Source organism: Vigna angularis, chromosome 2, assembly GCF_016808095.1.
Source record: "Vigna angularis cultivar LongXiaoDou No.4 chromosome 2, ASM1680809v1, whole genome shotgun sequence".
NCBI classification, from domain to species: Eukaryota; Viridiplantae; Streptophyta; class Magnoliopsida; order Fabales; family Fabaceae; genus Vigna; species Vigna angularis.
The window spans coordinates 42,850,266-42,862,557 of NC_068971.1; the positions used below are offsets into that span (position 1 = coordinate 42,850,266).

Sequence of the window (12,292 nt, forward strand, 5' to 3'; positions counted from 1 at the left end):
ATTTATGTTTATTTTCCAATTAACAATGTTAATAAAATTCATGAGTTATTTTTAAGTCACCCGTTAAAACATTTTTATCCACTAAACTAATTCTGAAACTTTTAAACTTAAAGTTTTATGCACTTACGATACCGAATTTTATACAGTACGTGACTATTGATTATTTCATGCAATGTTTAAAATTTATAGGTGTATGTAAAATTGAATCTTAATATTTTTTGTGGATTACTGTTAATTCTTAACTTTTGGCTAAGGAGTTACTCATCAAATTTGTGATGTACATCTTTTGACAATCCATACTAAATCCTTTACTTTGGTTCAAATTGTCTTGGTAACTCGTTCATTTTAATTTTGAACCAGATTAATAATAGTTAGTTTACTTTCTTATATTATTGTTTTTCAAACCGATATATTTAAATTTGTAAAGTTCGCATAATATTCTTAACTTTCACTTGCGTAAATTTTATACTTTAGCATTTAATAATAAATTCGTATTTCATTTCTTTTATATTATTCATTCACTTTAATCTCTAATCACTTTATTTAGTCTTATATTAGACTGAATAGACTTGTCATTGCCATATTTATTGTGCATAATTTGCATTTGAACATTAAATGGAACAAATTACTTATGTTAAATTAGTGTCTTACACTATTTTTATTATGTATTTATACAAAGTGACATACATGAACATTTTGTAATTAATATATAAATATAATATAAGTTAATATAATATAGTAATTTTTATTTGAGAAGGAGTGAGTGAATATATTCTGGTGGATTTAAGAATAAAGTGTATGTTGTTTCTTTTAGAAGATTTAAAAGTAACTGAGAGTGAATTTTGAAGTAAATTTCTAAAAATTTGTGAATTAATTTTTAATAGATTAAAATATAAAATTACTAGTTTTCCTTTATAATAAAAAGGAATATATTATTATTATTAAAAAAAGTAAAAGAAAATGAAAATAAAGACTATTGAATTGTGTTGAAACATTGAAGTGATGATGACTCTTCAATTTCCAATTATAATGAGTCTTTAATCCTTTTCTTTCTTTTTTTTTATCTTTACCAACTTAAGTCCAACATCATGAATCATCCATTTCAAGAGTCATAGCAAAACCATGTCATACAAAAATAACAACGTAAAATCACTACAAATCCTCATTCTTCAACAAAATCTAAGATAGAAGTGATCCTACAACTCATCGTTTCCATTTTTTTTCTCTCAAAATCCACATATCCGAACATGAAAAATTAACATATATTCATATGTGATAATCTTTCTCAAGAGTAAATCCGTTCAATCTAATATAATAGTTGTCATTTAATAGAAATATTAAACACTATTTTTTACACATATTTGAATAAAGCATTTTTTATATTTTTATTTTGTATTTTAAACATATTTATTGAGCCAAAACTATTACACAAAATTTGAAACATGAATTTAAGAAAAACCTTATTTATTCAACATACAAATGTTTCTTGATACTTTCTACAATTTATAATAAGGATTATTAGAGTTTAATTGATCTTAATCTTTGATATTTTCTTTATCATCAACAAAATTATGAATTAGATCATAACAATAATCCTTAGTATATATATATATATATATATATATATATATATATATATATATATATATATATATATATATATATATATATAATCAATATGATGGATCTTTCAAAAGGAGTTATATTGAGAACAGTGACATATCTTCTAAAGAGAGTCATTTTGTCCCCCAAATTTTTTTTGAAATTTTTAAAATTTATATATTAGGATTTTTTTTTTCTTCAAATTATATGTAGTATATATTGAGAGTGGGTGGAAATTAAATTATATATCTTTTATTTTTTTTTTATAAAGTATTTTAATGTTAAGAAATAATAAAATATAAAATTAAATATAGTAAAAAATAAAAATAATTCTTTTCTTTTCCATTATTTTTCTTAGTTTTACACGTATTATACTTATCTTCCACTTTCACCTAATTTCTTTTTTTTTTTCTAAACAAAAACTTACTATTTTTGTTCTCATTTTTCACTTGTTCTATCTCATTCTGAAAAGAAAAGAAAAAGTAATTTTCTCTTATCACTTAATATTAAAATATTGGTTTAATAATAATTATTTTTTTATCTAATGAGCCTTTATATACTATTTTTTTATGAATATAGAATAAAAAGTAATGTATCATCTGTTTTTTCATAACCAGCTTTCTATTGTAACTTATTTATGATAGAGATTTCTTTTAGCAATTACATATTTGAGTATTTATTAAATTATGATAAATTATTATATTTTTAATTTAAACAAAAAAAAATAAGTATATCAACGAAGAATAAAATAATAGATTATTTTTTAAGAGTGATTAAAAGAAAATTATCATTGAAAATGAAAATAAAACAAATTCAACTTCTTTACCTATTCCAAAACATGAGACTAAAGAGTTTGACAATAATTATTTAGAAAGTGATTTAGAAATTCAAATATGAAAATATCCCACTAATACAAAAGATGAAATTAGAAAAACTTAACTAAAATGGAATCCTTATCAATACAACTAGAAAACTATAAATTTTAATTATATTATTTTGATTTCTCCAAAATTATTTATCAATATATACATTGATTGGAAATATACAACATAATTAAGACCTGAGTCATAGTTTAAATAATTCTAATATAAAATTTTAAGATAATAAGTTTATGAATTTTTTATTTTATAGATATTCAACTTTCTCGTTATATTTAATATGAAATTTAGATTCATACTTAAATTTTCAACGATGTTACTTTCAAGGTTGAATTTATTCTATTTTGGTACACTATATATCTTTTGTTGAAAACATTTCCAACTATGAATGTCTCGTATGGTAACTCTTTTATATCATCACAAAAAAAATATAAAAGAATATTCCTTCAGTGAAAACATTTTCAACTATGAAAAGCTGATTATATGGTGACTCTCTTACAATGCTTAAAACTCCTATCAAAAATACTTTTGATACGAGAAATTTGATTTATATATACGGTGTACTCGTTCAAATTAATTATCAAGATAAATCATGAACTTTATATATATTAAATTTTATAAAATAATGACATTTAAACGGGATAAATACATTTTACATAAAAGTTATTCATCACTTAATTAAGAGCAAGGTTTTTTATTCTGAACAAGTACGATATCCTTGTAGCCATGCATGTGTCAGCCACATAAATAGTTGATTGATAAAAATGTTGATGACATCAATCTGGTATGCTAAAGTTAAAATTGAAAGGAATGGCGTCCGATTTTTTATTTTATTTTCTCCAGAACTATCATTATATCTTCGAGTACATGGCTAATTTTTTTTCAAATGCCGTGTTGTTTCGGCCACATGCCTTTGATTGAGGTTTACCAAATTCACAATTGCATCTTTTTAGGAAGTGCCACTATTTTCTTAATAAAAACTAAAAGTATTGAGTAATTGTTACAAATTTAATTTATACATATTTAAATAAAAAAACTTAAATACATTAATATTTAGATATTAAATATATTTTTAGTTTATAAACTGATGAAAATAAAATTTGTTTTTCTTTAAAATTTTATTTCCAAATTTCCACAGTAACATCATAAGAAGGTATTATTTCCAAAGTTACATGATTATAACTAAACTTGGACATGGACATGGACATCCTTTCAAGCAAAGCAACCTTCGGCTATGACTAAGAACAAAAACATCCACACCTTGTACACTTTTTGCAAGAAAACACAACACCTTCTTCTCATCCTTCTCCAACTCCAACATCGATCCACTCACTCATTCAGAAATTTCATGCCAGCACTTGGGAAGTGGGACTACAAACTCAAAAATTCATAAACAAATACTCTCATGCACCGCCATAGCCATATTCCAAAGCAAATTCTTTAACTTTATGAAGTTGGCAATTCCGATTTCAGTAATCAAAAGTGACCAGACCTTAAACTTCGAAGAAGCCAGCTACATACATATATCATTTCGCCATTCTTGACCTTTTCTTTAATTCCGCGTGGCTCATATCACTCATTATGGTCTACTTTTCATGCAACTATACTTTTATATTACTTAGCCAGTGGCCTCTAGCTATCACTCACACACACACACACACACACCAAATAAAGCTTACATACATATTCCAAAAACAACAGAAACAAAACCGCGTTTATTCTCTTAGTGAACGAACAATTATTAAGTTGTTAAGGAGATGACCCTCGCCGACTACATAAAGTTTCTATATGAACTTGTTAATTAGAAAAGAAAAAAAAAAACCTAGGAAGCAATGAAAATGGGTTAAATTAAAGAGAAAAAGAGAGAATCAATAATTGAAGGATCTCACATAGTAACAGAAGAAAAGGGTTTGTGAAATATGGGGGGCTCTCCCAAAGGGTGGTGTTAGGGATAAGAAATATAAAAACACATATCCCTATCATATCATGCATGAGATATGGGTGGCTGGCTAAAAGGAACATATATATATCTTTGGTGTGTAGCCTTTTGGAGGATTGCTTGTTGGAGCATTATATTTGATATATATAGGATCATATATTTATATAGTATATAGTTGTGATGAATAAATGAAGGAAAGGAAATTTAATAATAATATAGAGAAGAGCTTTTGAGAAACGCCAAGGTCGTAGCTTACAATCTTTTCATGAAAAGGAGAGACTCGTATGATGTTGAAGGGGTGATGCACATGCATCCCTCTCTCCCATCAAACTTTAACCACTTCTCAAATCATTTTCCCTAATAAATCTCTTCATATGCAGCCACAAACTTGTACTTTCTTCTCTCTCGCCCTAATCAATTAAGCTAACTACACCTATAGTTAGGTATTAATTACTTCTTTATATTAACACCTTTCTTATTAACTTAATCAGCTATGTAGTATATATATCACTGCTACTTTATCATTACCGGGGACGTTGAATTATACCATATATATGTATAATGATTTTACAAGACACCGAAAGTGACATTCTTCAATGATTTCTAAAGTTTCCTTGTAGATGAATATATGCATATGAGAAGCACATTAATTCAGAGATTCATGTGTCCTTTCATGGCAAGTACATGAGGGAGAAACTATACGTGCAACTAGCCCATAGGATAACTGCATTATGTCGTAAAAAGCTAATAGTCCAAAATCCAAACTGAAGAACTATCTAATCTACACTGTTCCACTACTGGGTCTAGTGCTTGTTTCTTTTTAATCATTTTCTTCGTTTTCCCACCATCAAATAATGTATATTTTCTCAATCTTTCCTACTCTCTCAATAAATATAAGATATTTAATACTTTATATTTCCAATCATTAAGGATTTTATCAGATGCTTTAGAAATAAATAAACGATGCTTTGTACTTATTTTTTCTGTAAGATATGACCAACAATATCAAATGTTAAACTAAACTTTGATATAGACTTATATTCATTTGTTTTGTTTTATTTAAAAGCTAATATCAACATCATCTGTTAAATTAGAATGAAAGACTGAAATTGAAGTAGTTAATCAAGACTATATATTAATTACTATAACTTACAATTCCACTGATGTTATTGAAACATTATTGATAGATAAATTCTGCTATTATATTAGAAAATAAATTCAAATCTAATTCATTCTTACTAAATTACCAACTTAAAATAAGAATTAATTTTATTTATATATTTTAAATTAATATTATTTTTAATTAATATGATATTTTATTGTTAATCTTTAAGTAAAGAAATTTGTAGCAAATCCATATTGAAAACAAATATTACAAGAGTGAGTGTTGTAAAAGAGTGAAGAAAGAAAAGTTGCGATAGTGAGAAAAGGTAATGGTTTAATACATGCTGGTCCAGCCTATTAACTCTCCTTTGCCTCTCATTTCTCCACCCGGTTCCACTTCATCATAATCTCTCATTATCATCATTTTTCTATAACAATGCATTTATGTATATTACCTTCCCCTTTTATAATTTATGTTTTACTTAAATAAATGTTTAATCCTTGGAAATTTTCCAATTTTCACATGAATTTCAATATTGTTTTTCTTATTTTGTTCATGGAATATTTTACCTTTACTTTTATTGATATTACATAAATGATAAGTTGAGTAAGACTATATACATTTGTTATGGTTTTTATTTATTTATTTTCTTCATTTTAGTCATCCATAATTTTGTTTGCCTTTTATCTTTGCCATTTATTGACAATTTTAAGTGGCTAATAAGTTACCCACGCGTGCTTTTTGAAGCTATTTTATTTAAAGAAAAAATTAATTAATATCAACGAAAATAATATAGTTGCTACTTAGTTAGGATTTTCCTTTTGGTCATAGTTATTTAATGAATTGACAGATATAATTTTTTTTCCCAAATTCTTCATATGTTTTTATTTCACTGCAAAATAAAAAAATGTTAAAAGAAATAAAAGATGATGACATTTACTTAATGAAGTAGTATTTTTTGCACATCACATTAATTGTTTTTCTAGAAACAAAAATATTGGTCAAAATATTGAAACAAAAAATAAAATATTAAAATTTATGAACGAAAAAAAAAGTAAATACGTATATATAGTACCGAGTCATATGTTTTCTTATTTTTTTTATTATTGTGTTACATGAAGAAAAGTATTGATCATTGAACAATATATAAAATCATGGACTTAATTATGTTTTAAGTTTTCAATAATAAATTTAGGTATTTTTAGTTGAGCTTTTATTAATTTTTTCTACGTTATTGATTACTTAATTTATTTTTTATATTTTTTAATTAAGTTTTTGTCAACTAAGTTAAGTGATCGCATCTTGCTTACTATTTTTATGTTGTGTTAAAAAGAAATACGAAATTTTATTATTAATATGAAATGATGTTGATAAAATGATAAATATTTTTTACTGTTTAAACATGTTGAATAATTACATATTTCTTAACTTTTACATTATCATGTACCTAATCAAAAGAATATTTCATTAGCACCATTGATAAGGATATATTAACTATAATCATCCAACACATTTTTAATAAAAAAATATTTATTATCTTATATTAATAATAAAATATTATATTTTTTAATATATAAAACAAAATAAATAAAATAACAGCTACATCATATAATCAGTAAAATAATTTAATTAAAAATATAGAAATATAAGTATTTAACATATACAAAAATCTAATAAAACCTTAATTAAAAACAGCTGAATTTATCATACAACATAAAACTTAATTATACCTAGATAATATCTACATATCGGTACAGAAATATTTACGCGTTATTTGCTGTATAACAACTTTTTTTTTATTTTGCTGATTCATTGAGCTTTCTTTCACTGTTGTGGACCCCAAGAATCAGATGGGATGACATGTCATCATCATTGCCTCCTAATTCTCCTTCCATTATGTTTGAACATTTCGTTATTACCAAACACCCCTTCCCTTTCCAAAATCAATTTTCTAAATCGACCACTTATATTTTCCAATTTTACCCATTCACCCCTGCCAATCAATAAACACCATCATCAGCTCCTACCAAACTTAATTTTCATACATCCAAAACAATTTTATTTTTTATAAAAAGGAAAAGAAAAGGAAGCCCTTGCGAGTGTGATGATGGAAGAATAAATTGCACATAATTATTTCCCAATCCTTGCTCAATTTTTTTAACAAAAAGGTTACAAACTAGGATCTAATAAAATAATGGCACAGAATATAATGGTATAAAATACATAAAGTATTGACATACCCAAAACAAAAACAAGGCTCTAAAATGCCCAAAAACAACTGCCTTATCATGATTTGACAATCAAAAACGATATTTGCACATTAAAAAGTTTAACACTTGAATCATATTATAAAAAAAAAAGTAGTCTAAACTAAAATATGCCTTTTTGATTATTTAAAAATGACGTAATAATATTTTAATGTAGAAGAGAGAAGAAAGAGCATTAACTCCCTCAGTCCATCACATGCACCTATCATGGCCAATCCCCTATTTAAGCTCTTCAATCCCTTCTCATTCTCCATTCATTCCAAAACTCACATTCTCATTTCACTTCATTTCTAAATCCAACTTCAACTTAACTTTCTCTGTCTCAAACTTCTTCGTAGAAGCAAAACCAAACCACTTTCAAAACACAACACAACAGAAACAATCCAAACAGCAGAAAAATGGAGAACTTTTTTCGCCTAGTGGACAACGAAGACTTCTTCTCTCGTCGTTGCATTTGGGTGAACGGCCCTATAATCGTAGGGGCAGGTCCCTCGGGGCTTGCCACAGCAGCATGCCTTAGAGAACAAGGGGTGCCCTTCATGGTTCTCGAACGAGCAGATTGCATAGCTTCTCTGTGGCAGAAACGAACCTATGACAGACTCAAGCTTCACCTCCCTAAGCAATTCTGCCAGCTCCCCAAGCTCCCTTTCCCTGAAGACTTCCCCGAATACCCCACAAAGAAACAGTTCATAGAGTACCTAGAGTCCTACGCCACCCACTTCCAGATCAACCCTCAGTTCAACGAGTGTGTTCAGTCCGCAAGGTACGACGAGACAAGCGGATTGTGGCGGGTGAAGAGCGTTTCCTCCACTGGCGCCACACGCAACGAGGTGGAGTACATTTGCAGGTGGCTCGTGGTGGCCACTGGGGAGAATGCCGAGTGTGTGATGCCGGATATTGAAGGGTTGAGTGACTTCAAAGGTGAGGTCATCCATGCTTGTGATTACAAGTCAGGGGAAAGCTTCAGGGGAAAAAAGGTTCTTGTTGTTGGCTGTGGCAATTCCGGCATGGAGCTCTCTCTTGATCTTTGCAACCACCATGCTTCTCCTTCCATGGTTGTTCGCAGCTCGGTAAGTTTAATTTTCATGCTAGCGTCAGTATATGAAAGATTTACACTGTCATTCAATCACAAATCGTACACCGGATGATATCTCCTACAGCTGGTACTGTAAAAGTAAAGAAAATATCAACAGATGTGGATGATATGCGTTTGAATGACAGTTGTTTTTGTCTGTGATGAAAAAGAACATGTTTTGGTAATGGAATCTAACAGGGGTGTTCTGTTTTTTTGGATATAGGTTCACGTGTTGCCCAGAGAAGTATTTGGGAAATCAACTTTTGAATTTGCGGTTATGATGCTGCAATGGCTGCCCCTTTGGCTTGTTGACAAGATTATCTTGTTGTTGGCATGGTTTGTTTTTGGGAACGTGGAGAAGTTGGGGCTGAAAAGGCCTTCGACGGGTCCTTTGGAGCTGAAAAACACAAAGGGAAAGACCCCGGTTTTGGATCTTGGTGCCTTGGCGAAGATTAGATCCGGTGATATAAAAGTGGTGCCAGGAGTCAAGAGGTTCAATAATGGAGAAGCTGAGCTTGTCAATGGTGAAAAGCTCGATGTCGATGCAGTGGTGCTGGCAACCGGTTACCGCAGTAACGTGCCTTATTGGCTTCAGGTGAGAATATGTTCTAGATCTTTTTTAAAAAAATGTTTTTTTTTTCCATCACAGAAGATTGTCAGATCAGAAAGGCTTTTGGGGGCAGCTTGGTTTTGTCCTTTTTTAAACTTTCTTTTGGGGCTGTTTTGGAAGCTTCTTTTTTCAGAAATTTAATAGTAGATGTTTTTATACATGTTGAGAAGTGAATTAACGTTGTTTGGGATTTATTACGTGCAGGAAGGTGAATTTTTCTCAAAGAATGGATTCCCGAAGATGCCATTCCCTCATGGTTGGAAGGGAAATGCTGGACTTTATGCTGTGGGGTTCACGAAGAGAGGGCTCTCTGGTGCTTCTTCTGATGCTGTGAAAATCGCTCAAGATATTGGCAAAGTTTGGAAAGACGAGACTAAGCAAAAGAAACAGCGCACTACTGCTTGTCATAGAAGATGCATTTCTCAGTTCTAAATGCCTAAAATAAAAGCACATGACATCATGACATGACCACTAGCTAGTGCTGCTTTCTTTCTTTTTATTAGTCGCAGGAAATTTGTTCTTGTATAAACAAAATTACAGTATCTTGTAAAAAGAACACACAGCAGAAGAAAAAAAAAATTAGCACAGAGACACAGAGACAGAGCCCTCTCCGACGACCAAGTTTTTTATATGGTTGGTCGTTTTGTTTTTAAAACTAAGGATGATGAGGCTTTTATTTTACCTTGTTTTCATTTCATCTCATTTTTCCTCTAATGTTGAAGTCCTTATGATATAAATAAAGATGTAACTAGACAAGTACATGAAGTACTTGAATGCTGAATTTCAATGCTAGAGTTTCAACTTTTGAAGTTCAGTTCCAATCTCTCTTCCCCTTTTGTGACAGTAGAGTTTCCATTTTTAGGCAGAGAAGTTAATGTGATCGATTATTGAGTAGCGAATATACTGTTGGATACTACGTGAGCCTGCATTGGAGTTTAACAAGAAATAGTTTTTCTAATGCAAAAAGTAATTCCAACATTTGATGAAAAGAGAGTTTGAAAGGTCAATAACTGCTTCCTACTTTGAGGCCTTATCTTAGATTATGGAATCGTTTTGTTTCTATATTTGCACTCGATTCCAACCCAAGCAGTGATCTTGAATAAGCAAGGAAAGTGGTGAATAACTGGTGCAAATTTTTCTTTGTGTGTTGGATGAGTATTGCATTAAATGGTTCATGTGATGTAAGGTTTATTATCCTGTTCATCTGACACAATAGCAAATATAGATGTTGTAACTTTCATTGTCTTTTCTGAAAATAGCAGAGTTCCTATATCCTGCAATGGCCCACAGATTGAATGCTTGCGATTGACAACTCCTTCATCAAAACTCTTTTTCTTTTATTTTCTGTGTCTCTGAGCCCAAAGATTGTTGCACTGCGTTGCATAAATATTCCTTTTAAAATTTCTATATTGGGTTAATGGGTTCCATCATCGACTTATAGAGAGAAATGGTGTTTCCGATATCATACAAATACTGCTACACTGCACATGCTTAAAGGCCAAAGCCACAAGTATGTCATAAATTACAGTGAAATCATTGTTCTACACATTATTTCCAAACTGTAATACAGTTCACATCCCTTCGAAACTAATTAATTATTAAGCCATATCAACACCATCAATTGTTTTTCAATAAAATTAATATCTTTTTAATCAACAAAAAATAAAATAAAATTCTCTATCTCAGATATGCTTGTTTGGAAGAGAGAGAGAGAGATATGACACAACCAGAAACAAACGAAATAGATGTAATGCGAAAGAGAAAAACATCTATATATAGGATATCTTTTCTCCTTCTTATAATATTCCATATATTTTACTATATTATTTAATAAGTAGTTAAAGTATATATTTTTATATAACGTGATAATTAAATATACTACTTCATGAAATCTTATTTAAAAGTGTTAAAATAACACCCTTGATAACTACAAGTGAATATTATTGTCTAAGCAAGGAAAGAGCATTATGGTAAGAAAAATACGTGTTTAGCCAATAATAATGATAATAATTGTTAAAAGAAATAGTTATAGATTCCTTTTTGAGATTTTGAGTGTGAAAAATACGTGTTTAGCCAATAATAATGATAATAATTGTTAAAAGAAATAGTTATAGATTCCTTTTTGAGATTTTGAGTGTTGTTTGACAAATAAGTTAATAATGGGCTAATAAACAGAGTCCATCAACCTTCCAACCGCAAATAGACAACAACGGACACCAACAAGAGCATCATCGTCATCAATTATTTGTTACATATAACAATTATTTTAACATTTTATGATCAAGACATTTTCCATATACCTATCTCTGTTCAATCATAATGCTAAAACAACAAATTAAACAAATATAAATTGTTTTGATTTTAAATCCCCTAAGACTTTGTTCACTTGAATGAATTTGGGGAAGAGTAATTGAAGAGATTTGAGAGGATTTGAAGGTAAAAAATTTTTGTTGTTTATTTGAGTGAATTTGGAGGTAAATAAGAGTGGATTTGGAAGTAAATTTTTTTAATGTGTCACGTCAATCAAATCCTTCATTAATTCTCACACATTTTACTTCCAAATTTACTGTCACTTGCTTCCAAATCCACTCAAATAAATAATAAAAAAAATTTACTTTCAAATCCTCTCAAATCCCCTCAATCACTCTCTCCCAAATTCATTATAATGAACAAGGCCTAAGTGACATTACGAGATCATTCACGTACATTTAAGGTTGTTTTGAAACATAAATAAATTAAACATGTTATTATTAAAGTCAATCATCATACATTTAAGATCTTGTTTACTTAAAAACATGAGACTTCGTTATGATTTT

At 29.1% G+C, this 12,292-nt stretch overlaps 1 protein-coding gene across 1 annotated transcript; it reads left to right on the top strand.

Moving 5' to 3' along the window:
* Positions 1-8,062: 8,062 nt before the first annotated feature.
* On the top strand, positions 8,063-10,297 carry LOC108322990 (probable indole-3-pyruvate monooxygenase YUCCA8). The gene is made up of 3 exons (XM_017555312.2): positions 8,063-8,861; positions 9,090-9,461; positions 9,681-10,297. Exons 1-3 carry the CDS (start codon positions 8,190-8,192, stop codon positions 9,906-9,908), a joined length of 1,272 nt encoding a protein of 423 aa, XP_017410801.2. The 5' UTR covers positions 8,063-8,189; the 3' UTR covers positions 9,909-10,297.
* The last annotated feature ends 1,995 nt before the right edge of the window (positions 10,298-12,292 follow it).